This window comes from Triturus cristatus, chromosome 3_2, assembly GCF_964204655.1.
Source record: "Triturus cristatus chromosome 3_2, aTriCri1.1, whole genome shotgun sequence".
Classification (NCBI taxonomy): domain Eukaryota; kingdom Metazoa; phylum Chordata; class Amphibia; order Caudata; family Salamandridae; genus Triturus; species Triturus cristatus.
The window spans coordinates 501,206,446-501,223,913 of NC_140584.1; the positions used below are offsets into that span (position 1 = coordinate 501,206,446).

At 48.8% G+C, this 17,468-nt stretch overlaps 1 protein-coding gene across 4 annotated transcripts in view; it reads right to left on the reverse strand.

The window, feature by feature from the left end:
- The window catches only part of EIF4G2 (eukaryotic translation initiation factor 4 gamma 2), a 169,074-nt gene that overhangs the window by 6,107 nt on the left and 145,499 nt on the right, over positions 1-17,468 (reverse strand). For all 4 annotated transcript variants that reach the window (XM_085648182.1, XM_085648183.1, XM_085648184.1 and 1 more), the window contains one exon: positions 9,811-9,932. In XM_085648182.1, the coding sequence (XP_085504308.1) occupies positions 9,811-9,932 (122 nt within the window). The remainder of the gene's footprint in view (positions 1-9,810; positions 9,933-17,468) is intronic.

Here is a 17,468-nt window from a genome sequence, read left to right on the forward strand (position 1 = left end):
ACCCGAAAGTGTCCATTCAGAGCGCAGCAACTCATGTCCGAACCAGATGGCGAAAAACAAACGATGGAGTTGATGACCATGCGCACTATCACTGAAAGGAGGAGTCAGCTACCTAGTGACTGGAAAGAAAAACAAAGTACAAACATCCAGACCCAATACTAAATGGCAGGAGTATGCAAAGCATATGATCTACAGCTCACATGCCTCAAACAGGTGTTACCACCTTAGGAAGAAAAGACGCCCTAGTCCGGAGTGCTACTTTGTCCAGAAAAGTCATCAGGTAAGTAGGCTTTGATTAACCCCTTCTGTGCCACGCCCTTTCCCCCTCCTGTGCCGACCGTTACATTAGTGGGTGGGGTTCATGACGAGATAGTCTCGTCATGGGCACTGAAGAGGTTAAAGACTGTAGTTTGCATACTCTCCTGGCCGAGGTTATTGCTCTTAATGATTAAGAACCACAGAGGGCAGTTCTATTGTGGCTAAACGGTGCTTACATTAAGGTGGGGAGCATCAAATTAAGGTCCCACTGTGGCATGTTAACAGGTGAAGGGGGAAACAAGTGGATCAGCCCCTTCAAAAAATTCTGCACAATTGAAGATTTGAACAAAGATGGCTGATCAGGCGGCCGAAGAAATGAAAGGGCCAAAAGGTAGCCCTTTAAAATGCCCAGAGCAGAGCCCTGCCAGGCGAAACAAAGTATGAAGAGTAGACCTTCAGATAAGGGAGCAGATAAAGGGTCAGACCTGTACAATATTTACAAAATTTGTTCCATCGGCAGGCGTATACTAATTTGGCAGAGGGCTTGCCTGACTGCCAAGATAACCTCAGATTCAGGAGGAAGGTCAAAAGCTGTCAACTGTTGCTGCTCAATCTCCATGCAAGGAGGCGGAGAGTAGACCGGTTCGGGTGGAGATCCCTTACCTGCTACTGCAACAGAAGATCCTCCTGAAGCAGCAACCTGACCGGAGGATCGATGCTAATGTCCAGAAGCTTGGGATACCACACTGTGCCCAGTCCGGAGCCACAAGAATGATGATCTTAATCACTCTGGACGAAAGTGGTATGGGCGGAAAGGCGTATAGGAGGCCTGAGCTCAACTCTCGATTAAGAATCACCGAGCACGTGCCGCCTTGGAAACTCCAATGCGCAGAACAGCGGATATTGTGCGTTCTCTTCGGAGGCGAACATATGTAATGTATAGTTTACGTGTCTGTAGTTTTGAAGCTTGAAGACTTTCTGGATTCACTATGCTGTGCATTATCTAGTGGTTGGGTCCGGAATCGTAGTCTCTTTTCGTGGCCCAGGTGAGCATCTACGTACCACCATTTGGTGTCTTTCGTGACATCAACGCGCTCCCTCCGGAAGCTCCCAACTTTGGTCGCCATCTTCGGATTTTTTCTTGTGTTAATCCTACTCTTCTTTTAATCCTTAAAGTCTTATTCCTGTTTAATCCTTTTCTTCCTGTCTCATCCTTCTGGCGGAGGAGGGTGGGATCGCTAGTGAATCTAGAAAGTCTTCAAGCTACAAAACTATACCGACCGGTAAGAAACTACCCGTTTTGCAGCGTGAATCTTGCTGGATTCACTATATCTTTGTAGCGGTTTGTCCTTATTGAGGTGGTTGGATGGTAGATGAGCATTGGTTACTGAAAATGTGTTGTAAGACCTTCTGTCCCACTTGCGCTTCCTTGTTCTTTGAATATCTACACAGTAGTGCTTAGTGAATGCATGCACTGAAGACCATGTTGCAGCTTGGCAAATGTCTTGAATGGGTGTGTTCGCTAGAAACGCAATTGTTGCTCCTTTCTTCCTTGAGTGAGCTTGAGCTGCTCCTTGTATCGGTTGTCCTGCCTGGTTGTGGCAGATTTGAATTACTTTTGCAATCCACCGTGCAATAGTATTTGGTGACTGGTCGTACCAGAAAACTGCTGGCAAAGGAGACAAGGAACTGTTTTGTTTATCTGCACTCTTTAGTACTTTCTATGTAGTGCATTACAGCCCTCCTGGCGTCCAGTGTGTGTAGCGCCCTTTCGGTTCTTGTGGTAGGTTTTTGGAAAAAAATTGGTATTTGGATTGTTTGGTTAACGTGGAACAGACACCACCTTTGGCATGAAGTGTGGGTCCGTTCTCATTACAACCCTGTCCTTGTGTATTTGCAAGTGGGGCTCTTGAAGTGTTAGCGCTTGCAACTCACTCTTCGCAGCGACGTGATCGCCACTAAGAAGGCTGTCTTTAGAGTGAGCATGTGCAGTGTAGCCTTGTGAATAGGTTCAAAGGGTGCCTTCATCAATTGAGTAAGTACTATGTTGAGGTTCCATGCTGGCATCCTCTTTGGGGGTGCGATTCTGCTCACTCCTAGAAATCTTTCACAACTTGGGAAGTGAAGAAACTTCCCCGTTTCTACTCGTGTAGGCCACTACTGCAGCCAAGTGCACTCAGGGATGTGTAGCTTAATTTGCTTTGCAGCAGGTGTGTTAAGTACTTTAGTACTGTTGATTCTCTAGTGATCTTTCGTTGTAGTTTCTCCTTGATGAACCATTGTGAACCTTTTCCATTTTGCTATGTAGCACTTTGTGGTAGGCCTCCTTGCCTCAGAGTACTGCCATAGTACTTGCTGGTAGTTTGAGGTGTGCAAATTCTAGGTCCTCAGGAGCCATGCTGCTAGGCTGAGGCTCTCTGGCTCTGGGTGTAGCACCTTTCCGTTCTGAATTGTTACCAGGTCCCTTCTTGGGAACCTGTGTGCTGGTTCTTGTGCCATTTCCACTATCTGTAAGAACCAGGACTGTCTGGCCCACTGAGGTGCTAGGAGTATTAGTGTCATGTTGCAGATTCTGCATTTGTCGAGTACCCTGTGTATCAGTGGTATCGGGGGGAAAAGCGTATGCAAAGGTCTTTGACCAACTTATCCATAGCGCATTCCCTTGTGACCAATGGTCAGGTTGCAAAGTTGGCATTTTGCAGTCTGGTGTGTTGCAAATCGATCTATTTGCAGTGTTCCCCACCTCTGGAATATCCTTTAAAATTCATGCTGGTTGATCTATTCGTGGGATGCGGACATCTGCCTACTGAGTTTGTCTGCTTCCACATTGTCCTTCCCTGTGAGATGTATTGCTAGTAGGTCTATCCTTAGTGGAATGGCCCATGCCCATATTTCCTGTGCTAGCCCTGACAGTGCTACCGATTGTGTTCCACCCAGCTTGTTGATGTAGGACATGGTAGTTGTGTTGTCTGTTTGGATCACCATTTCCGTACAGCGGCTTCTGAAATACTTTAAGGCTAGGAACACTCTTTAGTTCCAGGTAGCAGATGTGTCTGACCGCATCTTGCTGCGACCATAGACCCCTCATCTTGAGTTTGTTCATGTCTGTGCCCCCACCCCAGCTGTGAGGCATCTGTTGTGATGGTCACTGTTGGAGTTGGTTGTGTGAATGGTTTTCCCTGTGATAGGTTCTCTTTGTTCCACCATGCCATTTCCTGATGCACTGCGTGTGTGACAACCACTAGATCTTCCCAACTGTGACCATTGCTGCTGTATCCATTCCTGGAATGGTCTCATGTGTGGTTGAATGTTTAGGAGCAGGTGGATGCATGAGGCCATCATTACCATTAGCTTGCTCACCGTCCTCCCTGTTAGAACTTGTCCCTTGCGTTAAGGACAGGTTTCCTTCAGTATCGTCAATTTACTCTTCCTGCTGGAGAAAACTTTGGTTATCTCTGCCCCCAAGAATATTTTGAAATGCTCCGGCGACAATTTTTCCCAATTAATGGAGAAACCCAGTTGGCTCAATGTCTGTACGACCTGCTGGATGTGTTCTTTACAGTCGTTGCATGAACTTGCCTTTACGAGCCAGTCGAGGTAGGGATATACATGTATTTTGCCTTCGTAGGTGCGCGGCTACTGCTGCTAGGCATTTTGTAAACACCCTTGGTGCGGATTGGAGTACAAATACCAGTACTATGAACTGGTAGTGGGTTTGGTTGATCACAAACCTTACTAGACATTTGTGCTTGTAGTTGATGGGGATGTGCAAGTACATGTAGTTAACATGTAATTTCCTTGTTGTATTTGTGTTAATACCTCCTGTAGGGAAGTCATCTTGAACCTTTGAGTTCTTATGAATTTATTCAAGAACGTTAGATCTAGGATGGGTCTTTGTGTCTCGTCCACCTTTGGCACGAGGAAATAAGTGGAGTATCCCCCTTGTTTCTTTGGTTGTGCGGTACTACCTCTATCGCCTCCTTGCTGAGCAGTTCCTTTGCTTCTAGTTGCAAGAGTGGAAGTTCCTTTGCTGAGTGAACCCGGTTTCTTGGTTTCCTGTTTGGAGGTTGTTTTCTAGCTCTATGCAGTATCCGTATTGTATGATGTTTAGCATCCATTTATCTATAGTGACCTTCCACCAATCCTGGAGGAAGTCTCCCACTGGTGTTATTTGAGGGACTCTTGTGGAACATCAGGTTTGTTTTTCTCTAGGTCTTTACACCCACCCGAGGTGTTGCTAGGGTGGGTGATTGTTTCATGGTGAAGTCACTTGGAGGAAGGCTGTTGGCCTCCTAGTGGGTCCTCATCAGTTTCCACGCCCTCGAAAGCACTGGCCCCGGGGCTGGGACTGCCAGTTTGGCTGCTGCTGCTGTCCCTGCTGCTGCTGACCTTGGTTGTTCCCTTGATAGCTTTGTTTGAACGTTTGGTGCGATATGGTAGGCACATTGCCTCCCCTACCACCTGGCCGTCTTGCGGGTGTACCCCTTATCTTTTTGAACTGCAGTGCTCCCATGGACCTTGCGGTTTCATTGTCCTTTTTGAGTTGTCAACTTGTCGTCAACTAGTGTGCTAAACAGTTGCTTGCCGTTAAAGGGTGTGTTCAGGATGTGGTTCTGTAACTCTGGCTTGAATCCTGAAATTCTAAGCCATGCGTGTCTTCTCTCGGTCACTCCTATCATTAGTCTGCTGGAAGTCTCCACAGCATCCAAGGGTGATTTTAAACATGTATTTGCCATGCTTTTGCCCTCTTCTACCAGGTGAGCCGCTCTGTTGGTACTGGTCTGGTAGATGCTTTAGGAGTTGCCCCACTTGCTCCCAGTGCTGGTACGTGTGCCTGTTGATCAGGGCGTTGGGAGTTTGCAATGCGCCAATTGATTGCCGCATTTCGCTCCACCTTCCTCCAGGTGAGGTCCATCCCTCTACTTGTCTGGAGGTGGTCGGCATTTTGGCCCTTGTCCGAGCCGTAGCTATAATGTTATCAGCTGGCACCAAACCCTGGTTGTATGCAGGGTCCTTTGAGGAATGCTTATACTCCGCCGTTCTTGGAGTCACTGCTTTGCATACTACTGGTTCTTTAAAGGAATCCCTTCCTTGGTTCAGCGCACTAGGGAGCATGGGCAGGAACTGGCTCCTGGTCTATTGAGGCAGTAGAGTTTCCAAGAGCAAACATGCCTTGGGCTTCTACTCCTCCAATTTCACCCCATATGTCTGTGCAGCCTTTTGGACTACCATATTGTAGATCCCTAGGTCGCCTGGCGGTGAAGGCCTTGAAGGGCAATTCGGCGTCTAGTTCATGCCACTTCAAGTCTTGAGCCTCTGACGATGTAGAGTCCTGGTAGGTCTGCAGATGGTAGTAGTCTGCGGCCTCAAAATACAGGCCTTCCTCCTGTTCGACCGGTTCAGGCGTTTTAGGAGGTTCTGCGTCCTTGTCTTTCGACTTAGAGCACGGGCTTTGGTGGGATGGTGCATTGGCTCATCCTTTGCTCAAAGCCCCTTTTCCGCTGCAGGATGCTCGCCATTTCGGCCTCAAGCCTCTTCTTCCTCCTCTCCATTTTGGCAGCCTGTTCATCGTCGAGGGTATGAGCGCTCAGCTGCAAGGTAGATGTAGAGGTAGTTGTTGGACCTTTATTTCTCTGCACCGAGGTGTCCTTTGAAGACCTAGATTTTTCGTGGGCTCCCGCCATCTGTTTGTCCTTGGTCGCTGTTGCTTTCGCCGCGTTTCGGCGGCAATGCTCCCTTCGAGGACTTTGCTTCTACGAGTGTCGCTCTGGGCTTTAGCTTAGGCCTTGCGAGTGTCGCTCGAGTGTCTAAGGGTTGACTCACCCCTTACGTCATTCGACGTCTTCTAGACCAACAACCATGCAGTCCTCTGGTTCTTCGGCGATGTGGTCCTCCTCTCCACTGGAGAGGCCCAAGTCTGAGTGATGGAGGTGGCCCCTGCATGGTGTGGTTCGCCCTTCTCTGCCTCTTACTCTGAGCGTCTTGGGTGTGAACACCGAGCACATGTTTCAGACCTCCCTGTTGTGGTCGAGCGGCAGGCAGAGGTTGCAGACTGGATGCTGGTCCTTCTGGTGGCAATTGGTGCAAAACTTGAAAGGCGTTTTGTCCATCCCAGCGCTCAGGGAGCCGCCTGCGAGCGCATTCTCCATTGAACGTAGAGTTCTCGGTCGAAAACCTTCTCCCTCATTATCCCAGTTACCGGACCTGTAGTCCGGTGTGGCTGAAAATTTTGATTTGTCGATTATCTTCTCTGTTTGGATTCCTCTTCAAAAACTCTGGAACTCTTTGGTAATAAACCAGACCCAATGGCAGAAAAAAAATCTGAATATGGTGACCAAAGGTGGGAGCTTCCGGAGGAAGAGTGTCGACGTCACGAAGGACACCAAATGTTGGTTGTCGATGCAGACCTGACCCTCGAAAAAAAAACTGATTCCGGACCCAACCACTAGATGGCGGAATAATGCACAGCATAGTGAATCCAGAATGATTCATGCTGCAAAACCCAAGGCTCTCCCTGCAGTTGAAAGAGACACTAACATCACTGGATGGAGATACTATTCGTGATCAGCAAGGTACCTTCGGCTGAGCTCGTCCGCCCTGGTGCTCAGAGAACTGGCCTGGTGTTGAACCACCAGGGAAACGCCCTGATGGTCCAGCTTTGTCAAGAGGTGCAGGGCATCTGCTGTTAGAACCACTCGCAGTTCATCTGCCACCACTGCAGAACCACTCCCGGTCCTTTAGCCACCACTGCAGATCTTTCGCAGTTCCCTCTGAAATCTGGACCAGATCGGTGGGATTTCCGCAAAGTTGTACTCATTGGAATTTCAAGTCCCACTGCAGAGCCTGCATGTACAACCTTACATGGGTCACCAGCAGGATGCATAAGGCCATGAGGCCCAACAGCCTCAGAGTCAGTCTCACCGGAACCCAGGATAGAGGCTGAATTTGTACCCTAGACTAAATATCCTGGACTTGCCGTTCGGGAGGATAGGCCCAAAAGGGCGCCATGTCCAGAAGCGCCCCAATGAAAAGCAGCGACTGAGAAGGAATCCGGTGTGACTTCGGCACATTCCTAGTGAACGCCAGCGAATGCAAGAGGTTCGCTGTAGTCTGGAGGTGGGAGAGTACTGCTAGGGGCGATCCTGCCTTTAACAACCAGTCGTCGAGATTGGGGAAGACTGGGACCACAGATGAGCTGTGACCACTGCCATCACTTGTAGACCAGAGCGGCATTGGTGAGGCTAAAGGGAGGCATCGCAACCCGAAAGTGTTCTTGACCCACAGTGAACCGCAGGTAGCAACGATGGGCAGGCTAGATGGGTTCATTAAAGTAGGCATCCTTCAAGTCCAGCCCTACCATCCAGTCTCCTGGGTCCAGGGCAGACAGGAGACCTGAGCAAGGGTGAGCATTTTGATTTTCTCAGTCTTGAGGAAGACCTTTTGGGTTTTGAGATCTAGGATAGAACAAAGGCCTCTGTCCTTCTTAGGAACCAGGAAGTAGCAGGAGTAGAAATCACGCCTACTTCAGGACCGGGAACCCTCACTATAGCTCCCTTAGCCAAAAAAGCATAAACTTACTTGTGGAACAAGGCCATCCTCCGTCAGCCGATTGTATGCTGGAGGCATAGAAGGGGGAGTGGTCTCGAAGGGGAGGGAGGAGCCCGTTCGGACTATTTGCAGCACCCACCTGTCAGATTTGCCAGTGGTGGAAGTGATGATGTATTCTGCCACCAACTGGCAAGTGTTCCTGGAGGATCAGACTACGAAGGTTTTGCAGTAGAGGGGGATGGTGGCTAGGCTCGCTTTCTGGTTCCTGGACCCACGAGGCCGGGGTGAGACGCATCCTAGGCCCTGCAGAGGCTGCCGAACTTGCAGGCCCTCTGGCCCGAAAAGGGTTGGCACAGTTGGGAGCCATGAAAGGAGCAAAAGCTGGATGAAGCCCTGGGGCAGTAGTGAGGCTCAAGGACTTGGCTGAGGCCTGCAAGTCCTTGAAGCCCTCAAGGGCAGCATCCGCCTCCTCTCCGAAGAGACAGGAGACATAAATGGGCACATCGATTAGGTTGGCATTGACATCCCAGAAAATCCAGATATTTTCAACCAGGCATGGTGACGAATTGCCACTGTCGTGGAATCACTACCTAGCAAGTCCGTTGTGTACAAGCCACATCAGATGGCGAACTTAACAGAGTCTCTCCTGGATATAGCTTGGGAGAGTAGGGCCCGGTCCTCCTCCAAGACCCTGGGCAGCACCTGCGCAACTGTATCCCATAGAGAATGGGAATAACGGCCCAAGAGGTATGTGGTGTTAACAGATTGCAGCGCTAGGATAGTGGAAGAGGAACTTTTCTTACCCACGTTTTCCAGCCTTTTGGACTCCTTGGATCGGCGGGCGATAGTCCTAGTCACAGGAGCCCCTGTGCTGGATTTGGACCATGTCCCCAGAAGGACATCTGCCAATGCCTCATTGAAAGGCAGGTATTCAGAGCTTGAAACCTGAGGCTGCAGGACCTCTGTCAAGAAGTGTCTTGACCGCCACTGTAGGTCTAGGACCTCCGCAGCGCTATGCACCATCATGGCAAAAGTTGCTCCCTCCTCCGTAGCCAGGGTAGGTGGGAAAAGCATGCCATAATCTGGGGAAGTGTCCAAACCACTGGCGTCACCCAATTCCTCGTATCAGTCCAGGTCTTCATGAGGCGGAATATAAGGAATCCCGCTCCCCTCCCAATCCTCTTCCTCCATTTCGACTCCTTCAGAAAAGGGCAAACAAAAACGGCATGGAGCCGTACGGCTCAGTCGGCACCGGTCTCCGCATCTGTGGACGACCGACCAGCTCCTTGTTGTCAGGACTGAAGACAAGGATGCGCCGCCGGTTGGTGCCGGCGACAAATAGTACCTCGGCGCCGGACACAACGCCAGGGAAGGTCACAGTGGAGGTGTGACCAGCATTGGTCTGGACTCGGGAACGGACAACCCAAATAGGGGGTCTATAACAGACATGGCGCGGTGAGAGGCTGCATGGCTTGAACCCAGAGATGGTCTTACCCCAACATCTTGAACACACCAACAGAGTAGACAAAATGACAGGGCTCTTAAACGCATCAGTGTTGGCTGGCGAAGAAAGAAAAGAACAGGTGGCGGTTATATTGACGAGGACGTCATAGCCACCACACAGACGTCACGCAGAGTTGACTGACACCATCTACTGGCATGCAGGGGTACGGCTATGAAAAATCTTCTGGATCCAGCCTGATGCAGGTAGAAGTCAAAGGTAAGTAATCTGTGGCTAGATGTTTTTATCAGATAAAAAAAAGTTTACAATTTAAAAGAAACTAAAATGTATACTCCAATGTCACACTAAGTATAGAAAAAATTTTTGGAATTCAGCACTACCACAACCAAGCACTATATAGCAGAATAATGCAAAGCAAGTGAATCTAGAAAAGATGTCATTCTGGTACGCTTTTAGATGCTTTAATGCAGTTTAAGTTAATGCCCAGGATGCTTGCAACCCGTCTCAGTGCTAATAACTATTTAGTAAGAACAGCATTGTACCTGGAATAATGCTTTGCCCTTCCCTGGAAACTCTTGGGAAATGTCTTCCTTCCATGCCAAGAATGCTTCTTCTTCAATGATTTCCATATCATAGAAATGAACAAAAAAGCGTAGTAGCATCCCTGGATAGGAATACACAAATGTGAATAAAAGTCAGTGTGAGGAACTACTTAAAGGAATATGCTACTTACCAGTATGCATCTGTTCTTGGCATGTAGAGCTGCAGAGTCACACACTGAGGATAAGATCGCCATCTGGTGTTGGGCTCGGATGATTGCAGGTTGTTGTTGTCTTCGGAGAAGCCTTTGGTCACGAGGTTGGTGACTCCTCCCCTGGACAACAGTGCGCATGGGCATCCACTCCATCGGCAGATTGTTTTTCGCCATGTTGGGAAAAGATGGAGTATATAGAAAAGAAAGAAAGGATGTCCATGTGTAATGTCTAAGTAAGACTGATGCTGGAACAGATACAGGTCCCGGGGAGGCGGGCGGGCGTGTGTGACTCTGCAGCTCTACATGCCAAGAACAGATGCATACTGGTAAGTAGCATATTCCGTTCGAGGCATATGAGCTGCAGATCACACACTGAGGATAGATTATACAGCAGTGCTCCCCTTAGCGGTGGTCGCCTGTATCCGTTGCAGCAGTTTGAAATAAAGTTTTTAGGACAGCCTGGCCCACGGAGGCCTGTTGTTTGGCCTGTACGTCAACACAATAGTGTTTAGTGAAGGTATGCGTGGTAGACCATGTGGCTGCCTTGCAAATGTCTTCTAAGGGAATATTGCCTAAGAAGGCCATAGAAGCCCCTATTTTACGCGTGGAGTGCGCCCTAGGGGGAACTGTGAGTGTACGTTTAGCCTTGAGGTAGCATATTTGGATGTATTTAACTATCCACCTGGCTATTCCTGATTTGGAGATCGGGTTGCCTTTGTGTGGTGGCGCGAAAGCAACAAAGAGTTGTTTTGTCTTTCGAAAAGGTTTTGTTCTGTCGATGTAATAAAGCAAGGCTCTTTTAACATCTAAGGTATGTAGGGCCCTTTCAGCTACCGAGTCTGGATTTGGGAAAAAGACCGGTAGTTCTACTGATTGGTTAAGGTGGAAAGGGGAAATCACTTTTGGAAGAAATTTAGGGTTTGTCCTAAGAACCACTTTGTTACGGTGTAGTTGTAAGAAAGGTTCTTCAAGTGTAAGGGCTTGTATTTCACTTACTCTGCGCAGGGAAGTGATTGCGATAAGGAAGGCTACCTTCCATGTTAGGAATTGCAATTCACATTTGTGCATAGGTTCAAATGGGGGGCCCATGAGTCTTGTTAGAACCACATTGAGATTCCACACTGGGGCAGGTGGCAATCTTGGGGGAAGAATCCTTTTGAGACCTTCCATAAACGCTTTGATGGCTGGTACCTTAAAAAGGGACAGGTGTTGCCTATTTTGCAAGTAGGCTGCTAAGGCTGCTAGGTGTAATCGTATAGAGGAATACGCTAGATTGCATCTTTGCAAGTGTAGTAAATAGCAAATGATGTTTTGGATGGAAGCATCCAATGGATGTATGTCATTATTAGCGCAGTAGATGGCAAATCGTTTCCATTTAGCGGCATAACACGCTCTAGTAGTAGGTCGTCTGGCTTCCTTTATGATATTCATACAGTCTGGAGGGAGATTGAGGTAACCGAACTCTAGGACCTCAGGAGCCAGATCGCTAGGTTCAGTGTTTGAGGATCTGGGTGTCTGATTTCTCCATGGTTCTGGGTTAATAGATCCGGGGAGAGGCGTAGCTTTTGATGTGGAACTAAAGATAGTTCCAGAAGTGTGGTGAACCACGGTTGACGTGCCCAAGTGGGAGCCACTAGTATTAGTGTTAGTGACTGTTGTTTCAGTTTGCGTACCACAAATGGAACTAGTGGGAGAGGCGGAAAGGCGTACGCAAATCTGCCTGACCAGTTCATCCATAGGGCATTGCCCTTCGACTGTGGGTGTGGAAACCTGGCGGCGAAGGTTGGGCATTTTGTGTTTTCGGCGGTGGCGAACAGGTCTATGTCTGGTTGTCCCCACCTTTGGAAGAAGGGGAGTAGAACTTTGGGGTGTAGTTCCCATTCGTGCATCTGTTGTGTGTGGCGACTTAGGAGGTCGGCCACTTGATTGTGGATCCCTGGGAGATGTTCTGCTAACAGGTAGATGTTTTGGGGAATTGCCCATCTCCAGATTTGCTGTGCCAGTTGGGACAGTTGGAGAGAGTGTGTCCCTCCCTGTTTCTGTATATAATACATTGTCGTCATGTTGTCTGTGCGTATGAGGACAGTTTTGTTCTTTAGGTGAATTTGAAAGGATTTTAGTGCTAGGAACACTGCTAAGAGTTCCAGGTGGTTGATGTGGAGCAGTTTTTGTTGGCTGGTCCATCTGCCCTGAGTGGTATGGTGGAGGAGGTGGGCTCCCCACCCCGTGAGAGATGCGTCTGTAGTTAGCACAACTTGTGGAAGAGGCTCTAAGAACGGTCTCCCTTTGGACAGGTTGATGGTGTTCCACCATTTCAGTGATCGAAGTGAGCGACTGTCCACCAACACCAGATCGGTAAGTTGTCCGTGAGCTTGGTTCCACTGTTGTGCTAAGCATTCTTGTAAGGGACGCATTTGAAGTCGTGCGTGTGGGACTATGGAGATGCACGACGCCATCATGCCTAGGAGCTGCATGAACACTCTTGCTGGAAGAGATGGATGAGTTTGAAATTGAGAGATGAGATTTTGTATACTGGCTATCCTGGCTGCGCTGGGATAGGCAATGGCTTTGGATGTATCTATGGTTGCTCCTAGATACTGATGTAAGTGGGAAGGTTGTAGGTGGGATTTGGGGTAGTTGATAGTGAATCCCAAATCGTGGAGAGTTTGAATCGTGCGATGAGTGTGGAGAACGCATTTTTGGTATGTATTGGCTTTTATGAGCCAATCGTCCAGATAGGGGAAGACATGGATCTGTTGTCTTCTGAGATGCGCTGCCACGACTGCTAGGCACTTGGTGAACACTCTGGGTGCTGTTGTTACTCCGAATGGGAGAACTGTAAATTGATAGTGTTGCCCATCTACCACAAATCGTAGATATTTTCTGTGAGCGGGATGCATAGGGATGTGAAAGTATGCGTCCTTGAGGTCCAATGTGGCGAGGAAGTCTCCCTGTTGTAAAAGTGGGAGGACTTGTTGGAGAGTGGTCATGTGAAAATGATCCGAATGTATATACTGGTTTAGTAGTCTGAGATCCAGTATGGGCCTTAGTGTTTTGTCCTTTTTGGGAATGAGGAAGTATAGAGAATATACCCCTTTTCCCTGATGTTGAAGGGGAACTGGTTCTATCGCATGTTTTTGTAACAGGGATTGAACTTCTTGTTTGAGGAGAGAGAGATGATGCGAGGACATTGGACGTTGTTTGGGCGGTATGTTTGGGGGGGATTGTATGAGTTCGAGGCAGTAGCCAGACTGGATAATTTGTCTTACCCACCTGTCTGTGGTGATGGAAGTCCAGACAGGCAGGAATTGTTGGAGTCGTCCCCCGACCGGAGTGGAATGGTCTGGGGGGAGTGGTGGCAAGTCACTGTTTGGTGGCTGGTGAGGTGCGGGTGTTGTTGTTATTGCCCCGTCCTCGACCTTTGTTATTGTTTCCCCTATAACCTCCCCGGAAGTAGCCTCTGTTAGGGGATGTTTGTCCAGAATTTTTAAAGGTGGACGTGGTCTCAGTTGATGTGTTTTTGGAGCCTCCTCTATAAAAGGAGCGACGAAAGGAACCCCGGTTCTGGTGAGACTGCAGTGCTCCCATAGACTTGGCAGTTTCATTATCCTTTTTCATTTTTTCTAATGCAGTATCCACTGCAGGGCCAAATAGCTGCTCTTGGTTGAAAGGTTGAGCTAGAATTGCGGTTTGAACCTCCGGTTTAAAACCGGAAATACGGAGCCAGGCATGTCGTCTGAGTAAGACGCCAGTATTGACCGCTCTAGAAGCAGTGTCTGCTGCATCTAAGGCGCATTTAATGGAGGCATTAGATATTAATTTGCCTTCTTGGATGAGGTCAGAGGCCTGGGACTTAAAAGGTTCAGGCAGATGCTGCATAAGGTCCTCAAGTTGGTCATAATGCGCTCTATCATACCTGGCTAACAGGGCCTGGGTATTCGCAATACGCCAATGGTTAGCCGCCTGCGCGGCGACCCGTTTGCCCGAGGCTTCTAAAAGCTTAGACTCCTTGTCTGGGGGAGGCGTTTCTCCAGTTGTCTGAGAGTTAGCGCGCTTCCTGGCATTTGATACGACTAGGGAGTCTAAAGGGAGCTGGGCCTTAATGTATGCAGGGTCTTGCGGGGCTGGTCGGTACTTTTTTTCGATGCGTGGGTTGAGCACCCTAGCTCGAACAGGGTCCTTAAAGACTTCAGTAGCATGCTTTATAACCCCTTTGATCATGGGCAGTATGTGGACAGTCTTTTGTGACTGCTCAAAGGTATCAAGGAGGAAGTCCTCTTCAATGGCGTCTGTGTGCATTGTAACGCCGTGGAATGTTGCTGCCCTATTTATAAGTTGGCCGTACCCTAGGTGGTCATCAGGAGGGGAGGGCTTGGAAGGGTAGGTAGTGGGGTCAGGCATGTCAGGTATAGGATAAGACCAGTCATCCATGGGTGCTGGGTCTGGGAACGTAAAAGGGTCGTTTGGGTCAGCAGGATCATCAAATAAATCAGGGTCCGCCCCTCCCCCTAAGTCATCATTATCATCCTGTGGAGGAGGTGAATGATAGGGAGATGGTAAAGGTAAAGGTAAAGGTAAAGGAGAAGCAGGAGGAGGAGGGGGGGACGGGTTAGGAGGTAAAACAGGAGAGGAAGGACGAAGTGGTGAAGTAGCACAGTCCTTTTTCCGTATGGGAGCTGGGGGAGGTGTAGTGTCCAGCTTCCGCTTTTTATATGGGATGGCAGTCACATGTCCCGTTTTAGGATTGATGTAGATCCGCTTCTGAGTAGGATCTGGTCGAAAAAGATCATCTGGCTCCGAAGGTGGTGTCTGTGACGTCCGCTTCGGGTCTTTATGAGCTTGTTTCGGCAGGGACGCAGTTTTCGGCTCCGATGATTTTTTCGGGTCCGATGGATTTTTCGGTGCCGACTGATTTTTCGGTGCCGACTGATTTTTCGGTGCCGACTGATTTTTCGGTGCCGACTGAGGTTTCGATGCCGACTGAGGTTTCGGTGCCGATTGAGGTTTCGGTGCCGATTGAGGTTTCGGTGCCGAATGAGGTTTCGGTGCCGAATGAGGTTTCGGTGCCGAATGAGTTTTCGGTGCCGATGGACTTTCAGGCATCGATGTTGAAGAACGTTTCGGTGCCGGTGGAGACTTCGGTGCCGAGGAACGTTTCTGTGCCGAAGGAGATTTCGGTCTTGGAGCCTGTTTCGGTGCCAACAATGGGTGTTTGGGTGCCGAGGGTGTTAAAGGCACAATTAGGTGAGGTTTGCTCGAGCCCGAGCCACCCACAGGCTTAGATGTCTTCGGAGCCGGGCCCGAGGGCGGGGCTTCTGAAGAGGATTTCCGGTCGCGACTGGGCCCAACTGGCGGAGTCTTGACCACTGCTTTTTTGGATGGGGCAGGGGGGGTGGTACTCACACGCTGCCCTGGAGTGATGAGGTCATCGGAATCGTCGGCTTCGGACACGATCTCGAGATCTTCGGTGTCGTCTTCGGGAACATCTTGAGCAAAGATGTCCTCCGGTTCTGGAGCTGGTTTGGCCATAATATGGCGTCGAGCTCTTCGGTCCCGGAGGGTCTTCTTCGAACGGAAAGCGGAACAAGCTGGACAGGTGGACTCGTTGTGTTCCGGCGACAGGCAGAGGTTGCAAACCTCGTGGTGGTCACTGTGGGGGAACTTCGCTCCACACTGGGGGCATTTTTTGAAGGGTGTCCTGTCCATCAGCCGCTTCCGGAACCGGTCCGAGTTGATGTCGACGTCGATGGAATACAGATCAAAGAGTTAAATCGATTGCTGGAAGTTTTCTGCTGGAGCGGAAAAAAGTTCATCCGAACCCAATGGCGGAAAAAAACAATCTGCCGATGGAGTGGATGCCCATGCGCACTGTTGTCCAGGGGAGGAGTCACCAACCTCGTGACCAAAGGCTTCTCCGAAGACAACAACAACCTGCAATCATCCGAGCCCAACACCAGATGGCGATCTTATCCTCAGTGTGTGATCTGCAGCTCATATGCCTCGAACACAAGCTTTTTCCAGACTTTAAAGTAATTTCTGTCTATAATCCCCCTAGCAGTTTAAATAAAGTTGCAGACACACAGGTATAATACTAAAAATATCTGGAGTCTGAGTTAACCAGTCAAGTCCTTAACAAAAAGAAGAACCGTGTCAGAAATAGCGATTTGGTTTTTCCAATACAAACCTGATAACATGTAAAGCGGACCCTTCATGGCAAACAAAAACTCAATTAGCTTGTATTTCCTGGGGAGGTACAAAATGGTTACTTACCAGCAGGAGTAGTTTTGCAGCTTGAAGAGTTTTTGGGATTCAAATGCTGTGCATTATTCTGTCATTTAGTGACTGGGTCTGGAATCTTCGTAGTACTCTTTCCCTCTTTTTTGTCAGGCGTATTCTGGAGCCATTTGGTGCTGTGTTTATCCCCCTATGATTTCAGATACACACCCCATAATGCCCTGCGCGTAGTTGTCAACTTCAGATTTATTCCCGCAAAGGCGAGGAACAGTTGGCTCTGTCTCTGGTGTTGCATAAGCCCTCCCCTTTTTGTTTCCCCTCATTTTTCTTTGGGGAGGTGGAGGGTCACATATGACTACACAAAACTCTTCAAAATGCAAAACCACTCCACTTGTAAGCAACCTTTTATTTTTGCAGCACAAATCCTTTTCGGAGTTCAAATGCGGTGCATGGATTGTGGTGTTATCCCTGGTCCCTCCTGGTGCTAGTGTCAAAAAGGAGGTTGAGCTTTAGACAGATGTTTCGGTACTCTTTGGCTTACTTCGACTCCTTGCGCAAGTCCACGCAATACTGTCTGGTTAAAGAGTGTACCAATGACCATGTGGCCAGCATACATATTTCATTCAGAGGTAGGTTTGCTATAAAAGCTAGAGCTGCTCCTTTCTTCCTTGTACAGTGCGCCCCAAGCGGTTTCCAAGCTCATGCCCGCTGGTTTGTAGCATAACTGAACGAGCTCACCGGTGAGCCCTTCTTGAAAAGGACACAAACTGGCTACCCTTTCTGCTTGGCCTTTTTCAATTAGTACAGGACGACTGCATTTCTAGTGTATGCAGAGCTCCTTCGACTTGTATCTGGTTGTTGGAAGAAGGTAGTAGTTGAATTGTTTGGTTTAAATGTAATGGAGATAGAACCTTGGGGAGGAAACGTGAATTATGTATTCCTGTCCTTGTAAATTTGTAGTGGAGGCTCTTGGATGGTTAGTACCTGCATATTGCTTACCCTGGGCAGTGATGGTATTGCTATTAGGAAGGCAGCCTTCAAAGTTAGGAAGCATAACTCTGGCTTGAGCAGTGGTTATTGATGCAACTCATGAAGGCACCATTCAAAACAGCTGATGTTCCACATTGGCATCGATCTGGGTGGTGCCATTTTTGCTTTTCACAGGAACCTCTTGATAAAGTGCAGCTGTGAAGGGGTCCCTTCCTATACGTC